General features: G+C 38.6%; 1 protein-coding gene across 2 annotated transcripts; it reads left to right on the top strand.

Moving 5' to 3' along the window:
- Positions 1 to 1,918: 1,918 nt before the first annotated feature.
- On the top strand, positions 1,919 to 24,721 carry LOC113412831 (solute carrier family 2, facilitated glucose transporter member 5-like). Of its 2 annotated transcripts, none has more exons than XM_087964662.1 (12): positions 1,919 to 2,240; positions 6,940 to 7,038; positions 7,436 to 7,596; positions 8,430 to 8,554; positions 10,126 to 10,271; positions 10,880 to 11,012; positions 12,615 to 12,802; positions 14,182 to 14,292; positions 19,885 to 19,986; positions 20,508 to 20,583; positions 21,991 to 22,059; positions 23,000 to 24,721. In XM_087964662.1, exons 1-12 carry the CDS (start codon positions 2,181 to 2,183, stop codon positions 23,080 to 23,082), a joined length of 1,353 nt encoding a protein of 450 aa, XP_087820788.1. In that variant the 5' UTR covers positions 1,919 to 2,180; the 3' UTR covers positions 23,083 to 24,721. The 2 variants fall into 2 exon arrangements, with proteins under 2 accessions (XP_087820788.1, XP_026524468.2); XM_026668683.2 differs by having other exon boundaries at positions 1,922 to 2,240; positions 21,991 to 22,118.
- Positions 24,722 to 26,537: the final 1,816 nt, after the last annotated feature.

Here is a 26,537-nt window from a genome sequence, read left to right on the forward strand (position 1 = left end):
TCCCAAGCAATATAGGATGGGAGGAAAGCATATCAAAAGCTGTAATGGGGAAGAACTCTTGAAAGCACCAGGAATAATTTATGAGAGAGGGAGCAACACCAACAGATGCCAGCAACTATGGGGCCCTATCAACTTTGAGGAAGAGCCAGAGGGAAGAGTTTCTTTAGCATGTGGAGTGAAAATATCTTATTTATTTATTTTTATTTATTTATTTATTTATTTGATTCGCCAATTGTTTACAAGATAATAAGTATAAGTGTATACATAGTTGTGAATACATGATATGGGTACATATAAGAAAAATAAAAGAATAAGAGAAACAATAGGACAGGGACTTATTGCCACTTTATTTCTAGTCCTGTGCTCCCAGCTGCATCAGATCTGCTGCCTATAATTTCTGGAAGTGAAAAATCTGGAGGGCCCGAGTTGGGAAAAACTACCTCAATTTAAGTCATTTGAGATTAGTAGACCTCCCACTCGCTCAGTATTAAAGTAGATAATCTCGTGTCAGAGGATTTAAGATAGCAAGGTATAATTCAGATAAATACAGTGGGACGGAACAAATTTCAAAATATGGTTCCTAGCCTTTGGCCTAAGGCTGTATCAGGCTTCTTCAGAATCTTCCAGTTTTCTTGACAAAATATATAATTGAATAATACTGTTATGTTTAAAAATCTAAAGCAGAAGTGGGCTAATTTTTTGTGCCTGTACCGGGTATTTACATTTTTGAAACTTACAATTAGTGTCTCCAGCCAAGACAAGCAGTGAGTCAGGGGTGCAAAGTGGCAAGCCTGAATCATATATAGGTGGAAGTGAGTTTTTCCTTTCTTCCTGAATTTGGGAGGACTATTAAGATTTACATTGGTGTTTATGAAGAAGGTTTTTTTTTTTAATTTCCTAGGCTCCAAATTAAGGAAAGTAATTGCAGTTGATGGGGGGGGAAACCCAGGAAGTGATTTGAAGATTCCATGTGACTTTGGAATTATAAATGATTTGGAAAACTATGGGGTGGTACAGTCCGAAATGGAATAATCCAAGATCCAAAATTAAGGAATAACTAACTATTTCATCCCCATTTTCATCATTCACATTTGGCTGTGGTGTTGTGCTCTTTGTGTATATATTCCACTGGGTACATGCTATACCACTGTTTGCATATATGATACACAAATGAAACAGGTCAAGAAACAGGCTTAAACTCCAAGGAATGGTAACAAAGAACATGGTAACATTAGTAGTAGCTGTTGTTGCAAAGTCGTGTCCGCAACCCCATGGACAATGTTCCTCCAGGGCTTCCTGTTTTCTACAGTAGTGGGATTCAATTTTTTTTTACTACTGATGCTGTGGGTGTGACTTGGTGGACATGGCAGGGTGTGGACGGGGAATACTGTAAAATCTCCAGTCAGAGGTGGTATTTGGCGGTTTTCTAAACTACTCAAAATTTCCGCTACTGGTTCTCCAGAACTGGTCAGAACCTGCTGAATTCACCTCTGGTCCTCTACCATTCCCCAGAGTCCATTTAAGCTCACACCAACTGCTTCAGTCACTCCATCCAGCCACCTCATTCTCTGCTGTCCCCTTCTTCTTTTGCTCTCAGTCTTTCCCAGCATTAGGCTCTTCTCCTTCCTTCTCATTAGGTGGTCAAAGTATTTGAGCTTCAGGATCTGCAACATTATTTAGGTCAGACTAAACATGGATTCCTGCAGCTTTTAATCAAGCTTGGTTGATCAGAATGAGAGTCTGACATTTGTTTATACAATGTCTTTTTTTTTAACTGCTTCAATACATTCTTCTCCTTGCAGCAGCTATCATCCAAGCACAGAGATAGTTAATTGTGCTCTGGGCTGGGCAGTTCCAAATACCTAATAAGTTTCACTTTGCCCATCATGTGATTAGATCCTCTTTTTTTTTCCCCTCTTTCTTCTTACGCCCATCCTTTACTTAGAGTTTGGCCCCAGTGTAAATAACTTTTCCTGCCTGTTTGTCATTTGGCAGAGCCAGGGAGCTCCCCATCTTGGGCTAGGAGTTTCTTTACAATGTTCTATTATTTTTTTCTGTCTTCACCTTTTTTTTTTCTCATGAAAAATTCTATTCATGACTTATTGAAATGATTGCGCAGCTCACATCCAGGGAATTCCCCTTCTTTTCACCAAGCTTGTATCATATTATCAAGTCATAAGATGCCGGGCTATCTTTCACAAATGGACAACAGCCCCCCATTCCCAAGAAAGATTACAAGGGTAAGTGTTTGTTGTTGTTTTTACTTTTTTATTTGTCACCTGCCCAATTATTTTTCCCTTTCAAGGAGGAGTGGTCTTATCATCTGGCATTTTTCAAGTACCGGTAGTCACCTGGAATTTTAATTACACCCCATCTATGAATCCAGGCCAAGGCTATTTTCCTTTATTCTGGGGTGTGTGGAATAGGCTTCCTGCTCTCCTAGATATAGCTTGAAAAACTTGAAACCAAAATGTATGGTAGATTTGAGCAATTAAGATCTTTCCAGTTGCAGTGGTCACTTTCTCTGAAATAACAATTTGTATTTATATTGCTGTTAAGTAGGTCTTGGGGAAATAATGCCCTAACCTTGGGATTTTTTTCAAATCACATTGCATACAGTTGGCTGAATGGTTGATTGAAATAATTTCCAATGAAAGTTATTCATCCTTGTTCTAAATTCATCCCCTATTTATTTTCTTTCACTCATTGGGAGGATTTTTTTTAAATTTGTATATATTGCTGATTAATATATAAGAGCCCTGGTGCCGCAATGGTTAGAATGCAGTACTGCAGACTAATTGTTCTGACTGCCAGCAGCCAGCAATTTGGCAGTTCGATTCTCAACTGGCTCAAGGTTGACTCAGCCTTCCATCTTTCCTAGGTTGATAAAATAGTGCTCTCACATTGTTGGGAACAATATGCTAACTCTGCAAACCACTTAGAGAAGGCTGTATGAAGCACTGTGAAACATGCTGCCTGTAATGGAACCTGATATAATTCCGGAGTGATAGAGTAAATGTGGATGTATGTAGTAATGATTTGGTGGCTTGACATATTGGGCAAGCATGAAAAAACTAAGTCAAAACTTCAGGAGATTAAAGAGAGAAGAAGAAATCAGTTTCCTTTCCATCATCTTACTCATTTGTCTTCTTGTATTTTTACTAATTATCTCTCTTTGACTGAATTGCATGTTCCTATACCTACAAACATAATCAATCCTTTCTTAATGTCCCCTTTACAATATTGTTACTCTTGTGGTATATACATGTATGGGATCCATCCACAGGGAAAAATAGGTTTTCTTTCCAAAGCAGCTTTCACTGAAGAAGTCCAATTTAGTTGCTACAGGTTGCTTTAGAGGAAGTTTCTGCATACCTTTCTCAGCAATTTCATGGTATTAAATTGGGTGATACACAACATGTTACAAAACATATTGTCTCTCTATATTTCCTGACAAATATTAGCTAAACCCATCTAATAGCTGGCCCTTCTCTTTCTGTCCAATGTTCTGTGTTAGCTAAATGGGTTCAAAGATTTCTTCCTTTTGTGATATTCTCTTCCATTTCATCTCATTATAAATCTTTTCTTTCTTTCCAAATGGGTTAAATAATACATAGTGTTGAAATATGATCAGTTGACCCAGTGCAATAGAGCTGCATTTTGCTTTTCAGTTCCTGGCTAACAATTTAGAGCTACTCTTGAGTGATCCTCTAGTCAGGCATGCCTTCTATCAGCTTAGGTTTTTATGGCTCCCGGGTGTATTGGAGAAGGCAGATAATGTTATGATTGCTCATGAGGTGGTACAGGTGGTCCTCGACTTATAGCTGGTCGCTTAACAACCCTTTGAAGTTACAACAGGCCTCCCTGGAGATACTTACATTAAAAGTTCCAGGTCCAAAGCTCCAATGGCTACCTGTCCACAGTCTTGTGATCACCTTTGGGGCACTCAGCAATCGGACCACAATTCTAGCTATTCACGCTGTCTCACACTCAAGAGTACATTTTATGATGGTTTTGCCAAAAAACAGCATTTATTTCTGATTTCACTGGGCAGCAAAGAATATCCTTACTGAACACTTTTGGATGTATCTTATGGATTTTTGGCTGCTAATCACAAAAATAAGTGTAATATAACCTATCACATACAATTTTATAGAAATCTCCTGTTTTTTCACAATGGCAATGTACATTCTTCAGTATCTGTTGGCTATGCTTTACACCTGAAAGAAACATATGAAAACATGGAACTATTGTTGAAGCACATCTAGTACACCAAGTACAACTGGAATATCTGCGGAGGTCTAGAAATAGTGGCTCTGCTCCTTGGAATTCAGCTCTCTATACCAAGTACTTTTGTTCCATACGCGAATGGGACAGCCATGCAAGAGAGTTTCATTGGTTTATTAAAAATGGCCATTTCAAAAGAGTTTGGTTCCAGGACAGAAAAATATGGCATATGAACTGCTTGTTGACCCAACAAAGAAATGTTTGCCTCTGCTTCCCATAAAACATGGACTGATGAAAATTTTTGTGAAAGTGATGAACAAAGAAGGTGAAGGTTTTTGTTTGTAAAGACAGATGTTTCCAATAATAATTGATGCCAAGTTTAAGGAAGGCGTTTTTGTTGGTCCACAGATCAGATATGTCATCAATGACAAGCAATTTGAAGATCTGTTGGTGGAGCTAGAGAAACTCTCCTGGAAAATATTTGAAAATTGAGAATTGCTTTGGCAAGTACAGAGCACCAAACTACATTCAGATGGTTGGAAAATTTCTTATGACATACAAAACCATGAAGGGCACTGAAGATTCATTTTCTGCATTGACATTTGGACTTCTTGCCCAAAAATGTAGATGCAATCAGTGAGGAACATGGTGAAAGGTTTCACCAGGACATTGCCATAATGGAAAAATGGTATTGGGACAACTGGAATCCATTGATACTGGCTGATTATTGTTGGCCACTGCAGCAAGTTGTATCAGACACTGAGTACAAATGTAGCAAAATACTTTTAGCCCACACTCATGCAGTGTGTTATGTGATTAAGTACATTACAGCCATTAAAAGTCAATTTCATATATCTCTCAGATTCTTACATGATTACATGATATAATCATTCTGAAATTATATTTATTTTCAGTTTGAAGGGATCTATCATAATCACCAAACAATTTTTAAGAAGCCAAACCTTTGAAAAAAATTAGTTATTTTTGACAAAACTGGCTCATAACAAATCACTGGTACATTTAAGGATCACAATAATCATTTTATGTCTCTAGCGTGCACTTAATGACTGCTGTAAAGAAGGTCATAAATTCAGGTTAGTCACATGGGTGGTCTATTTTACAACTATTGCAACTTACAACCATGATGGGCACAGTCCTTTATGGTCATAAGTTGAGGATTATCTGTAACATCTAGTTTAGTTTATTCAGTATATTTTGATGAGTTCGGTTGATCCCACAAATACTAGAAATTTTACTAGAAAAAAATTTCTATTATTTATTTCTCATTTTGGGGTCCAATTCAGAGTAGTGACTTTTACTTTTCAAGCTTCATTCTGAGGATCTCGTCCATGTCTTCTGGCTAATTGAAGTGTAATGGTAGGAATGAAAGATAAAGAACTCTAATCATGCAGGCCCCATTGTCCAAGGTCATCTTCCTGCCTTGTCACTATTACCTTTCCAGCACAAAGTGAAAATGGTTTCCAGCAAACTTTGAGGATAACGCAAGAGCACATGCTGATCTATTGTACAATTATGTAGTTGATATCCCTTAGTTCTTTTTTCTCTTGGATGCTGAGATTTGTATTGAAGCACCGATGCTTTTTTAATGTTTCACCTTCATAGTGTATGTTTATGATTAGATTTTTCCCAATATGATTTGTGATTGAAAATCAGAATTAAGATGGCAGGTGATAGGTGGAAAATCCATTTGGTTAAAATAACTAAAGTTAAATGTTAAATCACTTGTAAAGTGGTTGCTTATTCTACCTAAGATATTTGACCAATATCACATTTAAATATACAATGCAATCTATTGCCATGATATTTAAGGTTTAGTCAGCGTCTGTCCATTTTCTCTAGGTCCCAGATTCAATGTTCAGCATTAGCTACAATGGAAAAGTTCTATTTACAGACTGGCTAGAGGCATGCCTAATTCCCATTGTGGATTAATCTCCATCCGTAAATAAACTTGGATTCCTCCTCCTGACATATTTTGTACTATCTAATTGCTATCCCATCATCTTCAATTACATTGAATGGTCTAAAATTTTCCTCATTCTAGTTTTCTGAGAGTGGAACCTGCAGAGGTTTCCCTCCTGCAGATTTACTTTGCCTTGTCTAAAATGTAAGACCTACGTATCAACAACAGTTTCTTCTAGTTGATTTCTATGGGTTTTGCCATTACAAAGAAGGATCCAGTGACTTTCCAGGTATTGCTGAACATTGTTGGACTGCAAACAAGCCCAGCTAGTGTACTGAATGCAGCAGCATATGACAGTTTCCAGAGAAACAAGGGTTTCTTATTCCTGGTCTAATCAGTGCCAGTGTTAAAGGGAAAAGGGTATATTTTGTAAATTATTATCCATGTTTTCTATAATCAAAGTATAGAATCAAAGTATATTGGGAAATCAATTCCATCCTTCCCTGCTGGTTCTCATTTTTTTAATTATTATCAATAATAAGCAACCTAGGAAATACATGCTTGGTGCCATTTCAGGTTAAACATAATGGCTCGAAAAGGTCTTCCTCAGATAACATCTTCTGTCTTTCCCATCTCCATCTGGTTGAAATTCTGGGAACCATAATGCCATCTTATGTAAAAAGTATCAGCCTTGAGGAAGCTTATTCAGGATGACTCTTAAAGATGACAGTAAACTTTTGAGAAATCATATACCAGTATTTGATTTGACTTTTCTTATTTGTCTCTCCTAGCACCTGACCTTTCCACTTCTTGCTGTTACACTCCTGTCATCATTTGGATCCTCCATGCTGTATGGCTTCAATCTGGCTGTGGTAAACTCTCCAGCGGTGGTAAGACAGAATAGAAGGTGGAAAGTGAAATTATTCTTCTCCTAAACAAGCAGAACAATGCAGTGGTGCAACGGATTGTCCTGTTGTTCTTAAACTATAATTCGCAACATTTCTCACCATTGCGTTTGTGGACTGGTTTACGAAGCTACAATTCAGAAACAATCAAGATTTCCCATCACTGATCTGACAGAAAGCCCTTTCCATTTCCTGACCTTAACAAGATAGCTAGCTCTCTTCTTTTTTCCAGTGTTCTTCAGTGTTTTGATTGATATTATCCCCTCCAGGCATCACTGGCCTTCAGCTGACCCAGGCCTTGTGAAAATTGACCATGGTAAATGTGGAGCTAGGATTGTGGCAATCTTCTCTTTTATCAGTCTTCCTTTCCCTCCTTTTGCAGCACATCAAAGCCTTCTACAACGCAACATGGTATCAACGCTATGGGCAGGGCCTGGCTCAAGGACCTCTCACTCTCATGTACTCCCTGACTGTCTCCATTTTTGCCCTGGGAGGCTTTGTGGGGTCATTTCCTGTGGGAATTCTGGTCACCCAATATGGGAGGTAAGAGCTGTGTCAACAAGAGTTACCATGTGGTAAGATGGGGGACCAATGAATTTAATAATAAATAAATAATAAGGTAGTGATTCTCAATTATACATAGAGAGCATGCAAACTAGCAGCAATACTTGATATACCATGAAATCACTGCCACACCTAGGACATTTTTTTTGTAATCTCCAGTGTGTTAGGTTACAATTTTCATTCTGCATGGATAATATCCCCAATATTCTGTCTGTGAGTGAAGTTTGCTGTGGAACAACACATAAGAAAATTACCAGGATAAGAAAACTTGCTTATAGTATATTAAAGTATTTAAATATATTTTCTGTTTATTAACTTTCAAGATAAATGAGCACTTTTTATTGTCCTTGGGTTGTCTTAGAACTTCATTTTGTTAAAGGAGGAATTTCAATAATGAAAATAATTAAATAGATAATTGAGTTAATCAGCTTGACATACTGAGAAAAGCCTGACCCGTTCCTTTTTGCCCACCTTTCAGTCATGCCCTGCATTTAATTTAAAGTCTCTCTGAATCATTTATGCTGTCATAAGAACAATATCTGTATTTATGCTCTAGTAAGCTCTCCTTTTTTTGCTCTAAGTTTTTGTTATCAAAATCATCAAACTAGATACAGCGGTGTACAATGAATTGTTTGGCTGGGCAGTTTATTTCTTATTCCATCTGATAAATAGTCCTCATGGGAATTAAGAAAGGGGAATGCCAATCTATTTTAGGATAAAGAAGAAAAGGGGGTTGTGGTAAGACAATTTTGGGAAGGCAGAAGAAGAGAAAAATATGAGAACAATTAAATATTTTGTCTTTTCGTTACCAGGAATGGCACTTTGATCCGTAGCAACTTCCTTGTTCTGTTGGCTGGCATGTTAATGGGATTCAGCCGCTACTTGGGATCCCCTGAAATGGTCATTTTGGGGCGCTTCATCATAGGGATTCATTCTGGTAAGATCTTGCTGCATTAATGAAAGAGAATATTTGTAACTCAGGGTTGAAATGAGGGGACCTTGGTGGTCTTTGAGCTTGGTTGTTTTCTTGCAGATGTTTCATTACCCAAATTAGGTAACATCATCAGTGCTAGTCATGATGATGTTACCTAGTTTGGGTAATGAGACATCTGCAAGAAAACAACCAAGCTCAGAGACTACCAAGGGCCTCTCTTTCTGTATCAATATGCTTTCTCCCTTATGTTTCCATAAAGTAAGTCAAGTACATGAATTGGTTTTTGCAGTTTTTATAGAAGCATTGATCTTTTAATCCCATTGTGGTTTTGGAATGTTTTTATTGAAGCTACAAACTGTTGCAGAATTTGGAGAGATGTATGCAGCCTATCTCTGGTCTCCCACCCTTTTTGCGTTGCACCAGATTTCTCTGTGGTTACAATGTATAGGAACATCATTATACAAATGAAAAGTTAGTTAAGAAAGTAAACAAAATGATCGTTCTGAGTGAAAGCAGTCCTAAAAGGTATAAAGACAATTGCTATAGGCATAATAATAAATGATTGTCAAATCAATGGGCATGTATGCAACAAATGTGCAGGTCTCAGAGTTAGATGGAAAATAATCCATTTTCCCACTCTCACCCCACATACAGGTTTTGGGGCTCTGAACCTTCTGGCAACCAGAAAATAGGCAACCATTACAAAATAGCATTTACACTAGCCTTTTCCATCTTAGTGTCTTCCAGGTACATTGGACTACAGCAGGGGTGTCAAACTCAAGGCCCGGGGGGTGCTTAGATCTGGCCTGGGGGCCACTCTGGAAATAGTGAAGAACCGGACCATGGTGCCTCTGCCAGTGAAAATGGCGCAGCCCTCCCGAGCTCCATTTTTGCTGGCAGAGGTTGCAGCAGGCCGTCACAGCCAAAAACTGAGTTTGGGAGCCAGTTTTCGCTGGCAGAGCCACCACCGGCACTCACAATATGAGTGACGTTGAGCTGGCCATGCCTACCCCATCCATGCCCGCCCTGGCCCCCCAAGGTCAAACACAACCCAGATGCAGCCCTCAATGAAATCGAGTTTGACACCCCTGGACTAGAGGTTGAAAAATTCCCAGGTAATATGAGCACTGTAGCCCAATTTGAAGGATAGCAGATTGAAGAAGGTTGAGCTAGCTATTTCATTTGCAAATAAAGTTCCCTGTTGAGCTTGTCTTAAAATGAAAAGAAAAATGTCACCTTCTTAATTCAGGAATTGAATCCTTGCCTAGCATGTTCCTAAGTAATTGACTGCAGATTCATTTCAAAAGCAGTCTGAATTAGGCTGTTTTCCTAAGAAATGACATGCCATAATGAACTAATTATAATGGTGTCACATTTTTATCTTTTTACTGTAAAGGTGACTTTTTAATTATTTATTTTGTTTATTCAGTTGTCAGCTTGAATGTCGCCTCAATCACAAGAAACTCTAGGTGGCTTACAGAATGGGATTAAATTATCAAATACTGTATGATATCAGCTAAATATAAAAATGTTGGAAATACATCATCTTTCTTCTTTTTCTATCCCTCTGTCAGGCATCTGCCTCAGTGTGGTGCCCATGTACTTGGGAGAAATTGCCCCAAAGAACCATCGGGGATTCCTGGGCCTGGTTCCAAGCATCTTTATTTGTCTGGGGGTCTTTTCTGCCCAAGTCCTGGGCCTTCCAGAGCTTCTGGGGGAGGTAAATGCTATACTTTCACCTTCTGGATGAAATGAGGTAGGGCAGAGCACCCAATGAAATGAAATCCCTCCGCTGTTTGGGAAGTCAGCTGAAGAAATGGCAAGAGCACCATTTTCTATCCCAGAATTGTTCTCCCACTGGCTTAGATAAGGTAAATGGATTCGGCTTCCTTGAAGCCCAAATCTGTTTTTCCATGCTGCCTGCTTCTCCAAGCATACAGAGCTTCTGCAAGTAGTTCACAAAGCCCTTTGTTTCCAATGTTTCTGCTCATCAGGTTGTTTATTTCTCATGTAACGCATGTGTGCCTGTGAGTTAAATGCCATCTTTCACTTTGGCCTTCAGTAGTTTGCTTGAGACCATTATTTTTCACATACCGGAAATAATACATACTGTTCTATCCACTCTAATTTCTACATACACACCCACTTTTCCAGTAATCCAGTCATACTATCCTGTTCATGATAAACATGAACGAAGATGAAGGGAAGCAGCTATCGAAAGAAAGCTGATCATAGGCAAAGCTGTTGAGCACCTGTCCACATCACATGTTATCTTTGCTTGGGGAATAGTGCTAATAAATAAACTTACGTTGGGAACTTTCTTTCTAGGATGCCTATTGGCCTCTTTTCCTCTCTATAGTGGTGGTTCCTGCTTTTCTGCAGCTCTTGCTACTGAGTTGGTTTCCTGAAAGCCCTCGTTACTTGCTTATTGAGAAAAATAATGTCCATGGAGCTGCTGAAGGTAAGCTGAACACATACTGCTATTTGTTCCCCATACTGTAACCAACGTTAAGTAGGGACAGAGATTTCTTAGGAAGAATGGAAAAATCAGGTTTTTCTAAGAGCATTTGATGACTTAGACAGGAGTGATAAAAAATGCCTGAGATGAAATATTAGATTCTGATGATCTACTGGCGGTTTGACAATGGTTTAAGGATAATTATGACTGATTTTTCTATCTGGATAGAACTATTTATGGTTTTATTATATTACTGTTACTGTATTGGTGTTATTTATTTATTTATTAAGATATAAGTTATAAAAAAAACAAAAGAAAGAAAGAAAGAAAGAAAGAAAGAAAGAAAGAAAGAAAGAAAGAAAGAAAGAAAGAAAGAAAGAAAATGAAATACAATAATTTCCAGCTTTCTTTTTGATAATTAAAATGTCACCTCCCTTTCCAGTATTACTACATGTTCCTTCAGCTTTTTCATTTTTAATCTTAAAGCTTATAAAAAACCTTCCTCAAGCTGGCATTCATATCATTCTATTATAACAGCTATCCTAATGCCTAACAATATTTCAAATGGCAATGTATTTTTATCTACTATATTTCCTTTACTAAAGTCAAGTGCAGCTTCATTAAAAGTCTGGTCATTCTAATCCATTTTGGTAACTCCAAAAAAGACTGCTTGATTTGGCCTCATTGATAACAATTATTTGCTGAAATGTGATGTAAGTATAAAATTAATATAAATTATATTTACATTGAATTCTATAATTGCCACAACAACTCACACATCACACACATAAAATAAATTAGTAATGTCAGATCCCACCTCTATGGATTGCTTTACAGTCCTATAAGCCTTTTACTCAGTCAAAGTGCAACCTCTGACTACGAAATGTTGGTAGTTATAGCTTTCCCCCACCTTTCATTCAGTCATGTTCAGTTCTCGTACCCAACAAGTAGTTTGCCATTGTTTCTTTCTTAGGATCGAGAGAAGGTGACTGACCCAAGGTTATCCAGGTGGACCTATTCAATTCTTTTTGTTAATAACACTATTTGTTTTTCTTTTTTGCCAGAGCAGGTCACAAATGAAATAAAATAAATTCTGTCAGGTCCCCACCTCCCTGATTTCTTGAATTCCTATAATTTCAGCTCCTAGGTTGGCTGGGAATTGTAAGAATTGAAATCCATATCTGAAGGTCACCATTTTGAGGAGCTGTAAGAATTTCACAGTTTATGAGCAATATATTTTTATTAAATATATTAAATTGAATCTGCATATTTCTATATTAATCTGTTTATTATTCTATATTGCATTCAAAGCAGAGATGTAACATTAAATGTTGCAACCTTTGCCTCTTCCCCTTGAAAATGAAGGAATGAATGAATTCTTTATTGATCAAGTGTGATTAGACACACAAGGAATTTGTCTTGGTGTATATGCTCTCAGTGTACATAAAAAGAAAAGATACATTCATCAAGAATCATAAGGTATAAAACTTAATGATAGTCATAGGGTACAAATAAGCAATCAATGATTTTGATGTTGTCACTTGGGTCCAGAAAACCCCTTCTCCCATCTGGAATATAGACTAACATGTTGTTCTCCTCCTACAGCATTAAGCTTGTTCCTTGGTCAACATAATGTGCAGGATACCATTGCGGAGATAGAAGAAGAAAAGCGTTCACTTGCCTCAGTGAAAGCTGTGTCTGTATGGCAACTGCTCTCAGATCATTCTGTGCGATTTCAAGTACTGTCTGTAGTAGTGATCAACATGGGTATGCAGCTCTCTGGAATTGATGCGGTAAGAACAAATGTGCTAGGTCATAATCTTTGAGATTAGAGTGCAGTCACAATACTGTGGTGCTGCTAATCCTCTTTTTCCTTCTGTAACTTCAGGATCAAGTGGAGTGTGACCTGTCCCTCCTCTCTCCCTCTTTAAACTTTTTTTTCAGGTCCCTGTCTATTTTTACCAACTTCGTTGTGAGGACAGAAAAGCATAGAGCACTGACCACCAGAGAGATAGTTGAGAAGAGTTTGTTCAGCTCAAAGTCATTAATCCATTTAACATTGCCTGTTTCAAATAATTAGGAGTAATCATTCTCAGAATAACTCTGTGTGCTAGAACAATTTTCTATTTCCGAAACTTCAATACAAAACAAAAATAGAGTGATGTTCCTGCACAAACTTTTAGTAAGTGCAGATAGGTCTCTTCTTCTGAAATTCAAATCATGAGGATTTGATACCCATGTAGCTTTTTAAGCAACCTTGTGGGAATGAGTTGGGATATTTTGAGAATGTTTTCCAATCTCCCAATTCTAATTAGCTTCCAAGCCTAGGCATTTAAGGTTGGCCAGTGTCCCAAACTGTTTTAATTAAGCCCCATTGATTTGTATTCAAAGATTGAAAATTCTATTTATGGTGTATAAGAACATAGGAGGCCAACAGAATCAGACTAAGAGATCATGTAGTTCAGCTCTATTTCCCACTATAGTAAGACTACCAAGTCCAGGTTGCATATATAACTATTTCCGGCCATCTAGTGGTCATCTGGAATTTTGTAATTCAGATATGTTCAGGAGTTTCATGTTGCATTCAGTGAGGAGATACTTTTCTTGTGAAGCTTCCTCATTTAGTTTCAGTAAATCTCCCTGAATTCTAATAATTGTATTTGTGAAAAGGAGATATATTGCTTTTTCCCTGTTCATATTTTCACAATGTGCTTACATCTTACTGTGCACTCCATAGCCCATCTTGGCTCTCAGTTAACAGATCCCAATATTGTAACAGTTCTTTGTAAGGGAAATATTCTGGTCTTTTAATGGTTACACCATTTCAGCTCCTTTACCACTTATTATCAGTATTTTATTAGGGAATGTAATCAGATATAAGTATTATATTGGGGAAGAAAACCATTGCTCAGTAACACAACGTATGCTTTGCGTGCAAAAAATCTAATGTTCACTTCCCAGGCTGTGCAAATTTGTATGATTCCTGCCTGAAAACCTGAAATGCTTGTGGAAGGCCGTATTAACAAAGCTGAATAGATGTATTGTTAAAACTGGCTGGACAATAGTTTCCTATTTCTGTTGAGCTGTTCGCAGGATGAACTTCCCAAGAGTTATGAAAACTAAATACAAATCAAACCAACACATACTTATGTCTTTGCTTCTTCATTGACAGATCTGGTTTTACACAAATGCTATATTTGAGCATGCTGGCATTCCTGATCCTGATATCCCTTACACTACCGTGGGCACTGGTGCCATTGAGGTTGTTGCTGGCTTAATAGGCGTAAGTGTGGGCAGTAAGGGGTAGAATGTCTCTCCCTAAAAATAATGATGTTTAGGTGATTTTTGGATTAATCCAGCCTTTATACCTGATGTCTTCCATATTTGTTTGGATTGCAATTCCCAGAGCTTTTAGCCAACTTGGGAAAGCTGGACAACTAGGGAAATAAACTTGGCTGAACAAAATAATATTAAGCTATGGGATTCTCGAAATACGTGAGCTGGAATATTTGAGAAACTTGGATGAGAACTCTAGTAATCCCAATATAAAAGCATGCCTGTTGTGGGAATTTGGTTTGTTTATTTTGCTAGAGCAGAGGTATCAATTACTGAAAATCCAAGCCCCAATATTATTATAATAGGGGAGTCTAATGTAACAGCTGCTAGTCCTTTGATTCCAGATTTCAGCCAAGCTGAGGCAACTTTTCCGCTGGGCCAGGAGGGCTGGCTGTGTTTGACCCACACCTCTCTCCCTCTTACACAGACCCATAGCTCTTCCATCCTCTGACTGTCTTTGCTGCCCATCAGCAATGCCTGCTTCTGGCAGGCTCATCACTCCATCAGCCTGATTGCTCCTGAGTGCCAACAAAAATGGCCCCCAATGGAGGCACTGAGGTTGGTTATAAAATTACAGGCATTTTTTCTGCTGTCAGCAGCCTCTCTGCTTTGGCTTCCTTCTGGCAGCTTCTTTTCTCCCAACTTGGCAATATAGACTCAGCATCCCAGGATATCTCCCTTTACTCTAGCATCCCTTCCCAATCGTGGGATAGTGCCAGAGGCCATTTCTAATTGTCTAGACGTTCGTTTCTTCCAGGGGTATATCTACAAATCCCTACCTCTCTGTCCCTTTCCATCAATTCTAATCAAATGGGCTCCCTCCTTTCCCCATCCTTTGCCCAGCTGCTTTTCAGCTTCATAGATCATACTTGGAAGAACTGTTTAGGCCAGGGGTGTCCAACCTTGGCAACTTTAAGACTTGTGGACTTCAACTCCCAGAATTCCTCAGCCAGCAAAGCTGGCTGAGGAATTCTGGGAGTTGAAGTCCACAAGTCTTAAAGTTGCCAAGGTTGGACACCCCTGGTTTAGGCCATCAAGCCTAACACCTCCACACCACACCACCACCTCCAATGTCACTGCAGGATTCCAAATGAAAGCAACCCAGGTAGAAGAATGTCAAGTCTCTGCTTGAGGCAATAGAAGGAGATCAGGATGATGCCTTTTTTAAAAATGTGTCGGTTGGGAAAGATGGCTACCAGAGTCTTTCTGATTTTTTGCCTCCACAGCTTTGGACAACTCACTTCACTGTTCTTACTGTTGGAACATTTTCTAATATTCACTTGGAATTTACTGCCCCGTAAGTTAAATCTGTCATTCCAAATCTTGCACTCTGGAATGGTTGAGAGCAACTCTTGACCTTCCATATGACATGTTTTAGGTATTTAAAGAATGGTTTCATATGTCTCTTTAGCTGTCAGACTCCCCTAAGGCAGGCACAAACTAGGCACAAGGTTTGTACAACTACAGTTAGGAATTAAATATTTATTGTCATACTAGAAGACATATAATAGACACCCAAAGGTGTTTTTTTCAAGTGGCAACTGGACTTTGTTTTTCCTTGAAGATGTTTTGCTTCTCATCCAAGAAGCTTCTTCAGTTAGTCAGAAGCACTTGGTGCCTAATCCTATAGGCATCTTCACTACCTTTCTCTGAACCTGTTCCAGTATGCTTCTATATTAACCATCTGTACTGTATAGCGTAGTGCCTAGAACAGTGGTGGGATTCAAAAAAATGTACTACTGGTTCTGTGGGCGTGGCTTGGTGCGTATGGCGTGGTGGGTGTGGGTGTGGCACAAAAATCCCCATTCCCTCCCCACCCCCACTAACCTGCTTTCCAGCTCCGTTCTCCTGCACAGGGGAACAAAAGAAGACCCAGCCAATCAGCTGGGACTCGGGAGGCAGAGAACAGATGGGGGCGGGGCCAGTCAGAGGCAGTACTTGCCAGTTCTCTGAACTACTCAAAATTTCTGCTACTGGTTCTCCAGAACTGGTCAGAACCTGCTGAATACCACCTCTGGCCCAGAAATAAACACAGTAATCAAGATACATACCAAGATTGCTTTCACAAGTATTGTTGCCAAGCCAAGTATATGTCATTCTATTCTTGGGTATTTGATTTATGTGAGGAACTTTATAATGGACTCTGATCAATTTTATCAGGTTGATTTCAAGTCACGTTTCTAACTTATTAATGTGTTTTGATTTTTACTCCTACATTCTTCTGTCTCTTTATCTACAGATTTTGTAAATATTCCCTGCATCACTTCAATTAAAATGTTACTACTGGTAGTCCTTGAGTTACAACCCCAATTGAGCCAAAATTTGTGTCGCTAAGTGAGACAGTTGGTTAAGTGAGTTTTGCCTACAATTCTGAAGTGAATCACCACCGTTATTAAATTAGAAACATGGTTTTTAAGTCAATCTGGATTCCCCATTGATTTTGCGTGTCAGAAGGTCACAAAAGGTGATCACTTGAACCCAGGACCATCATAAATATGAACCAGTTACCAAGCATCCATATTTGGATCGTGTGACCATAGGGATGCTGCAACGGTCATAAGTGTGAAAAATGGTCACAAGTTACGTTGTAACTTTGAACAGTCACTAAATGAATGGTTGTACGTCAAGGACTATCTATACAAACAAAACATTTTTAAGAGTAGAATATCCATGACTGATTCTTGTAGGCACTCTCATTCAATACATTCCTCAAGTTTGATGAGGACTAGTGATGAGCATTGTTCAGTCATATTTTCAAACAATTAAATTATGTCTCCACTTATGTGTCATGCCATCCAGCTCATATTTTATTAACTAGCTAATCAGCATATAGGAAGTATTTTATTATATGCTTTACTGAAATAAAGCTATCTTAGAATAATATAAATTCTCACATTCTATTAAGAAAACTGTCTGATCAAAATAATGAGATACAATTAGTCATTCACACTAACTTCTGGTAAATAATACATTGTTTCCAAGGTGCTTACAGATTAATCAGTTTATGATCTACGGACTTCCCGGATATTGAACTCAGACTGCCTGATCTGTAGTTTGCAAGATCTTTTAAAGATAGGATTTGCTCTCCTGCTGTCACATAACATTTTACCATTCCTCCTGAATAATACATAAATACTTGGCCAGAACATCATCTAGTTCCTTCAGTATCCTAGATGTAATTTATGTGCTACTGGAAAATTAAACTCACACATAATGTTTACCATTTATTTATGTAATTTATTTCCCATATACAATAAATCCAAGTGGATTCTACATAAAGCCAAATAAGATTCTAGATGATAAAGACCTTCATAATCAAAAACAGTCTTGGTAATATACAGTAAATTAATCAACCCATTTTAAAAGCAAAACAATAACAACATTAAACATCCCATATAAGAAAACATCTCCCAAACTAAAATATCCATAGGATCAAAAAAGTAGCCTGCCTGACAACCAAGTCTTTAAGGCAGGGGTGTCCAACCTTGGCAACTTTAAGCCTGGAGGACTTCAACTCCCAGAATTCCCCAGCCAGCAAAGCTGGCTGGGGAATTCTGGGAGTTGAAGTCCTCCAGGCTTAAAGTTGCCAAGGTTGGACACCCCTGCTTTAAGGCATCCCAAAAACCATCAAGGTCAGAGCCATGTGGATAAGAGGGGAATGCTTTCTGGCCAAGAGAGTCAGTCTATGACAGGGGTGTCAAATTCATGTCATCACACCATCGTCACATGATGCATCACAACTTTTTTCCCCTTCACTAAACTGGGCATGGGCGTGGTCAGCGTGTGACAAATCCAGCCTGTGGGCCGTGAGTTTGACACTCCTGGTCTATGAGGTCCCATCAAAATCTGTTTTATTGTTGGGACATGGAACATGGTCAGTTTACCAGCTCTATAAGATGAGCGATTCAATTGGACACGGGTGGTCCTATAGATATCCATCGTGTGATATATGAAGAACTTTATGGTAACAGCTAGGACTTTGAATTCCACCTAGAAGCCAATAGATAGCCATGGCAACTTGGAAAGTAATGGTTTCCCATGGACAAACTAAGACGCACCCATAACGACTCAAACTGATGCATTCTGGGCCAGCTGTAGCCCAGTAGTAGACTCCAAGGGTAGCTCCATGTGGAAAACATTGCATATCCATGCAAGAGATGGCTAGCGTGAGTGACTAAGAGAATATTAGGGAAATTTTCCAAGTGATGGCTTCTTAAGGAGAGGCTACACTATTGCTTTCTTCAAGGGAGGTCAGACAGCTGGCTTTACTCAAGGAAACTCACATTGCTTGGAATCATATGTTTGATCAATAAGCGTTCAGTCCTTTCTCTTATCCTGTTTTGAACAATTTCCTGATGTAAAACATTTCTTCTTCTTGGAGAAGACTGAATCAAAATAGGAATTGAATAATTTTGCTTTTTCTTTGTTACCTGTTAGCATTTTGCCATTTTCATTAAGTAGCTCATTCTTTCCTTTTCCGTTTATTTAGAATGTATCTAAAAAAGCATTTTTAATTAGTGTTAGAATCCTCTCCTAGCCTTATTTCAATCTGAGATTTTGTTTGGTTAACAATAGTTCTGGATAGCTATCTGTTCCTTTGTGATCTGTCCCTCTTTCTACTTCCTGACTATTTTCACTAGTCACATTTGCTGCTTCTGCTGTCCATTATTTCTCTTATTGGAATTGTTTGTAGTCCCTCTTGCTTTAGAACTTCTGCCCACCAGAGATCCTCTTTACATTAGTTCTCCTGTCATGGGATCCTACTTATAATTGCTTTGAGTTTATTAAAATATACTTTTTTTTGGAATCCAAGATACACACAGGACTATGCTCAGTTTCCCTTAAAATAAAGAACTCTAGCATTAAATAGTCTAATGTTTCTTTCACTTCTACTTCCTCAATTAAATCTTTCCTTCCCACCTGATTCTGGTGCATTATATTTAAGGGAGTAAGTATATTGGATCCTAGAATATTTCATTCAGAAAATTCAGTGGTCCCATTGTTCTTTTAAAGAATCTTGGTACAATTTTAGAGGCTGACATTCTGGCTGTTTTGCATGGCACAAAATAGTATTTTTTTTTTCAATTTACTCTATAGCAATAATTCTTTATAGCACTGTTGTGTCTTCCCAGTATGCTTGCCTGGTGTGTACTATATCAATGTAAATTTAGTTAATGCAGTCAGTATTCCTGTCCTTTCGGTACTAAATATAAAATATAAAAATGCCAAAAAATTTAATTTCCAAGAAAATTTCCTTTTATTTCTTATGCAATATTCTCTAATAGATAATTCTTTTCCATGCAACTTTCTTTTGGATATATATTTCCCAAATCTATGCATTTCTATATACATTTTTAAATTTGAGAGCTCTCTTTGCAAAAGTGTAGAATGTGAAGAAAAATTGTGCTGGAGTTCAAACTGTGCAAATAACATCAATTAATTTAAAAATGCAAACGATCAGATTTTTGTAGCATGTACATGCATGTAGAAACAAAATCTAACAGCCAGTGTCCTTGTTGTGCCCACTTTTCTCCTGCAGTGTTTCACCATTGAGAAGGTGGGACGTCGTTCTCTCCTCATAGTTGGCTTCTGTTTTATGGGCATCTGTTGTGCTGGCATCACCCTGTCCCTGGTGCTTCAGGTAAAAAAACATATTTCTGCATAGAGTCACACCAAGTAATCTAATTTGAATCCGATTTTCACTTCAGGCTGTGGTTTTAGAGGTGACAGTAGTGACTTTTGTGTGTGTGTGTGTGTGTGAAGGCTCCCAGAGCTGCTTTTTTTCTATCTTAAAATTAAAACAGAAAAACAAAGTAGCTCTGGTGGATGAATGCAAAACACCCTGAAGATCAAAGTGGGCACAATTGAGGAAATGCAAAAGAATCCTACCATTTCTGAAATATTAATCAGAATATGAAAAGCTGAGCCGCAAAACTGGAGGACAGAAGAGGAGGATAGAAAAGTTAGATCCAGGACACTAGAATATTGACTATCACTCCAAACAAACAAAAACAATAAAATTAGCATAATTAGGAGTCTACAGATAGGACTTATAGAATGCAGAACTGGAATATAGGCAATTTAGGGGTTTGTGATTAAGAGAAAAGTAACTATTTGCATTTTACATTAACAAATCCCAACAATTGGATGTCATTTTTGCAGTCAAGTGTGTCCTGGATGCATTACATCAGTGTGGCTTTTGTGATTGGAATCATTGCAGGATTTTGCATAGGACCAGGTAAGTTTGCGGAGCAGGAGAAGTATCTGAGGAATAATAAGATACCAAAACTTTTATTCCATATTACTATGCATCAGAAGAATTGCAGTTAGCATCGAACTTAAAAAGAAGAAAAGAATTAATAAAATGCTCAATAAATTGGTATGTTGAAGAGATGGAATGAATAGTGGCAAGTTTTATTTTATGTGCATTGTCCTAAATAGGATTTTGTTAAATGCATTTAGAATTGGTTGACATTGGCATACTATAACCTTGATTGTGTAGTTTTGGACTACCAGAAGATCAGGCGTAGAGGGACAATGTACAAATTTATATGACCAGCCTTGTCATTCATTCGTTCATTTTATTTATTATATTTCTAGACCAGAAGAATAAGGCAAAAATATCTTGCCATTCATCCATTCATTTCTTCATTCATTTGTTCATTTTATTAATTTAATTTGTATCACACCTTTGTTCAGGAGCTCAAGGCAATAACACCTTCCCTTTGAAGTGTCAAGATGCAAGTTGCCTCTCTGAGTTTTGCTGCTTCTTTATTTTGTGCTGCAGAGGCAATTCCTCTGCCTGCTGCTAACCAAGAGGCAAATGCAGAGCACTCTAAATATGATGGACGAGCTGGGTGCTGGTTTACCCAATTGATGTATTAGTGGAGCTTCTAACAAATCCATAACTCATTGTCGGCCAAGAATTTATTCACTGTAATTACATCTTTAATTAGGATTTTAATGGCTCATTGTTCACAAACAATGATGAATCTGACTTTTAAAATAAAAATATCTCTCTTCCCACTCTGGGTGATCTGTAAGCAATGCTCATTCAGTGGTTTTTCTGAATACTTCATGGGTAGAATTTTTTATTAAGGGCTTGGAGGGGGAAAAACCCACAACCATTTTAGGAAGCAGTACTCTCTGTGCTTCCAAAAAAGGCAGTTGTGCTGTTTAAATTGTGGCTGGATAAAAGAGGGTAGTTCTTTTGCACCAGGGCAAAGGATGGTGTCAGGATCACAGGCAACACTTGTCTTAAAGGTACCAGCATTGTATTACATGATTTGAGTGTGGAACTGAGCTGAATCGTAAAACAATTTGGGACACTTCATGCCCTTTGAAAAGTGCTCTGTAATTTCAGCTATTGAAGGGATGGCTCAAACATGTGAAAATGCTGGGGGGGGGGGGACGGACAACAAAGAGAAAAATAACCATATCACTGTTGCCTTAGCAACTAGGCCGACAATCCTACTGGCTGTGGAGCAATGCTATTATATTACACTCCCTCCAAAATTCTGTCTTCAGTCCCAGTTTTGTCAGCGGGTGGTTTTGAGTCTGATTCAAGCACATTTCCTCCCAAGAGCCAGGTAAAGTAGGACCCTGACTAATTTACTTGGTACTGAGTGCAGTCTTTCTCTGACAGCTGGCGTCCCATTTCTGATGACAGCTGAACTCTTCAAGCAGTCACATCGGCCATCGGCTTATATTGTGGGTGGGTCCCTCAACTGGCTCTCGAACTTCACTGTCGGCTTTGTGTTTCCCTTCTTGCAGGTAACATAGGTCTGGGAGCTGTGATTGCCTCCCTTGGCAAGGATAATGCTTCACACACTATGTCCCCTTAGTATATTGGCCTGCACTACTGCAGTTGGGGACTGTCAGTAGGTCAATAGGTGGAGCAGAACATTTACATATGGAATCATGCCCCAAACCCCACTAGTAAATGGAACCCCCCCCCCCCCAGTTGGAAAATTGCAATATCAACCATCCTTCATCATAGACAATTCTGGCTGGGGCTGAGAGGGGACAGGATATATTATCTGGACCGAAACAGATTGTCTGGATTCTAACCAAGCTGAAAATGCTAGTGGAGCACCAATCAAGTTAGTCCTGAAGCAAAGACTCCATCTTTCAAAATCTGGCATTGCAAATTTCCCTGAGCCTCTTGGGAATCACAAGAGCTCAGTCATCTTCAGTTACAAAGAAGAGAATTTGTAACAAAACTGAGCTGGTCATGGCAATCATTCCTGGCCATCAATAAGCAGGGCTGGAAAAAGACTCCTGTCCCCTTGTGATTCCCAGACAGTAGTAATTATCTCTATAATTGACACCAAGGGAGATGGACTAATTATTTGACTTGATTTAAGAGAACTTCCTAGCTTCTTAAACTGTATTGGTAAAGCAGTAAAGGATCTGATAAAGGGAAATAACTTTAAATATTCAACGTACTAATGGTGTTTCTTCCTATATTGGACCAGTTCGCCCTCTCTTAACCTATGTTGTTATTGCCGTACTGATTGGGAATTGTGGGAGCTGAAATGTAAACGTATCTGGAGGCCACCAAATGGGGAAGTCTAGATTAAGTGATGGGCAGTGGGGAATGCCAGTGCCAGTTTCTTTTAATCTGTTCTGACCCAACCTTGTTTCTATCTCAGATGTCAGCTGGTCCTTTCTCCTACCTGGTCTTCTGTGGTATCTGCTTTCTAGTTGCACTGTATGTGTATTTCATAATCCCTGAGACTAAAAATAAGACATTCGTGGAAATCAGCCACTTCTTCACCTCCTCTCGCCCTACCTTCTTCTCTAACTTGCCCGGTTCTTTCAAGATGGTCAAGTTAAATGGCTATGGAGCCCTGGAAAACAGCTCCTTGGAATTCTCTGGATCAGTATCAGATCTCCCATGAGGCTCTTCAATTCATCTTTATCTCCCTGCATAGGGGAAGCCATCCTGATGAGCTGTCTTCTGTCCCTGACCAAGGGAAGATGATCTGGCTCCTTGTTTTCTCTCCCCGGTCAATACAAAAAGATCCTGTGGAAAAAGACAGAACAACTTCTCATTCCAACCTAGAGAGAAGTTGCCTCTTATCACCTGTCTCTCATTTTTAGCATGTTCTACTTTCTTTTACTTTCATTTCTTTATAAAATAATTCATAATATTCTCAGGAAACTGCTCGGTGAAAATGTTTCAAATGCAATGGATAGAATGCCTATTTTCTGTAAACCTAACAGCAGACATGGGGAACTTATAGCAGGCAGACAGCTGGTCAAGCCAACTAAGAATGCAGAGTTACACTTTTCAGATTTATTTTGTTCAAGCATTGGAAAGGAGAAGGCACCTCTTATTCCTATCTAAACCTCCACCAAGTACAAAAATGTCCCGAGCTGCCAAAACAAGCTGTTAAAGACAAAGTAGAAATCAAAATATTTAAAATAACGACTGTTCTCTAATTGCTGTAAGGGGCAATTTTGATCTCCCTTTTGTTCTGCAGCAACCATGGACTGGTGGACCTTCCTCCTTTTCTCCCTTCCCCCCTCCCTTCCATAAAAAGAAGAGGTGAGGTATCAGATAGCAGTAACTTTTTAGTGCTTCACAATTGTTCAGACCTGACATTCAATGGGACAAGTGAGAACACTCAGAAGTTGATTATGGTTTCAGAGGAGAAGTTAGCAGCTGTGTAGAAGGTGCCATAATTAAGTAAATGTCCATTTTGCTGCATGGCATTTAAAATTTGCCAAGATCTTGTGAGGCATGACTTTCCTTACTATCGTATATTGGCCAATGACTAAAGGCAATTGGCCTTAACATAAAATGGCTTGGCATAAAATAAATCCATAGAATGGAGAAATATAGACTGTTCTGTTTTCAAAAGAAATATAAAATATGAATTTACGATTATTTTAAAAAATATTACGGGGTGGGAAAAGAATGGTCATATCCCCACAAACCTAAGATTATACTACTCTTTTAAATTTAAATAATTAATTTGGGAAATATAACATTTGCCTATAATGTTAGAATTTGGGATTCTGGTTTTGGGAGGAAATTTAGGCAGTACTCTTTCTTTCCACACAAACTAAAATCATGCAATTTGATTGCATGAAGTGCAATGAAGGCTACCAACCATCTGGACGGTTGAAAGAAAATATGAAATTTATAGAGACCAAAGCTTTCAGACACAACAAGATATATATATATCATTTCTAACCACGAGGACATCAAAATTACAAAACACATCTCATGATATCATAAAGCAAGCAAGTCCAACCAGTTTCTACTATCAGATATATTTGGGGCAGGTTGCATTGGTGATGCTGTAACTCCCTACAGATGACTTATTATTGCAATTGCCCTTAAATAAAGAAATATATACAATTAACAGAATTGTGTGCATAATGCAATCTTTATATGAATTATATACATTGAGTTAAGCAACTGAAACATGCATGCAGATATGCCCATTTGCAACCAACATTTCCATTCAATTATTTCTCCATTACTTCTATAATATTGTGACAGTGTAGATGTAGATAAAAAGGGATGGAAGATTCAGCTCCTAATATGGTCTCATCATATTTGAAATTGAAAGTTTTTCTTGATTTTTCTTTTGAGGAGGGAGCACTCAGAAATAAAATCTGCTACAAAGTTTGTCATTTAGCTTGCAAGGCAAACACTTGATGAATAAAATTTTGCATCTCAAATCAAGATTTTGCAATATAGTGGCTGGGTATATCATGCTAAACCACAAGAAAAATTCAAAACTATGTGGCTAAAATCACACAAAATATTATGCCAAAGCCAAACAAATCATATTAGTATGAATCCAACCTGAGAGGCTTACAAAGTTTCTCTGTCACTGAAACCGTCTCGTCAAGCTATTTGAGAAAAGTGTCAGATTGAGGTATCGGTTGGTGCTTTAGTAATAAATTGAAGCACTATGCCTGCAGAACTAGGAACCTGAAGATGAGTATAATAGTCCATTTGCTGTGGCAAAGAAAAAATTTCCAAGGCCCAGTAACTGTACAGGTGAAACTTGAAAAATTAGAATATCGTGCAAAAGTTCATTTATTTCAATAATGCAACTTAAAAGGTGAAACTAATATATGAGATAGACTCATTACATGCAAAGCAAGATAGTTTAAGCCGTGATTTGTCATAATTGCGATGATGATGGCTTACAGCTCATGAAAACCCCAAATCCACAATCTCAGAAAATTAGAATATGACATGCAATCAATAAAACAAGGATTGTACAAAGAACAATATCAGACCTCTGAAAAGTATAAACAGGCATATGTACTCAGTACTTGGTTTGGGCCCCTTTTGCAGCAATTACTGCCTCAATGCAGCGTGGCATGGAAGCTATCAGCCTATGGCACTGCTGAGGTGTTATGGAAGACCAGGATGCTTCAATAGCTGCCTTCAGCTCTTCTGCATTGTTCGGTCTCATGTCTCTCATCTTTCTCTTGGCAATGCCCCGTAGATTCTCTATGGGGTTCAGGTCAGGTGAGTTTGCTGGCCAATCAAGCACAGTAATCCCATGATCATTGAACCAGGTTTTGGAGCTTTTGGCAGTGTGGGCAAGTGGGCAAGTCCTGCTGGAAAATGAAGTCAGCATCCCCATAAAGCTCATCTGGGGAAGGAAGCATGAAGTGCTCCAAAATCTCCTGGTAGACGGCTCCATTGACCCTGGACTTAATGAAGCACAGTGGACCAACACCAGCAGATGCCATGGCTCCCCAAATCAACACAGACTGTGGAAACTTCACACTGGACTTCAAGCATCTTGCAGTGTGTGCCTCTCCATTCTTCCTCTAGACTCTGGGTCCTTGGTTTCCAAATGAGATGCAAAAGTTGCTCTCATCAGAAAAGAGGACTTTGGACCACTGAGCAACAGACCAGTTCTGTTTTTCTTTAGCCCAGGTAAGATGCTTCTGGTGTTGTTTGTTGTTCAGGAGCGGCTTGACAAGAGGAATACGACATTTGTAGCCCATGTCCAGGATCCGTCTGTGTGTGGTGGCTCTTGATGCACTGACTCCAGACTCAGTCCACTCCTTGTGAAAGTCCCCAACACTTTTGAATGGCATTTCCTGACAATCCTCTCCAGGCTGCGGTCATCCCTGCTGCTTGTGCACCTTTTTCTTCCACACTTTTCCCTTCCACATAACTTTCTATTAATGTGCTTTGATACAGCA

Source organism: Notechis scutatus, chromosome 4 (assembly GCF_049901735.1).
Source record: "Notechis scutatus isolate UNSWTSFEM ecotype Mainland chromosome 4, rNotScu1.2, whole genome shotgun sequence".
NCBI classification, from domain to species: Eukaryota; Metazoa; Chordata; class Lepidosauria; order Squamata; family Elapidae; genus Notechis; species Notechis scutatus.

What these genes read in the sequence shown, in the direction of transcription:
- LOC113412831 (XM_026668683.2), top strand. Translation starts at nt 2,181, where the DNA reads ATGCCGGGCTATCTTTCACAAATGGACAACAGCCCCCCATTCCCAAGA. An exon ending in CATCATAGGGATTCATTCTG is followed by an intron (nt 8,555 to 10,125) that starts GTAAGATCTTGC and finishes TCCCTCTGTCAG; the next exon opens with GCATCTGCCTCAGTGTGGTG. An exon ending in TGTCCATGGAGCTGCTGAAG is followed by an intron (nt 11,013 to 12,614) that starts GTAAGCTGAACA and finishes CTCCTCCTACAG; the next exon opens with CATTAAGCTTGTTCCTTGGT.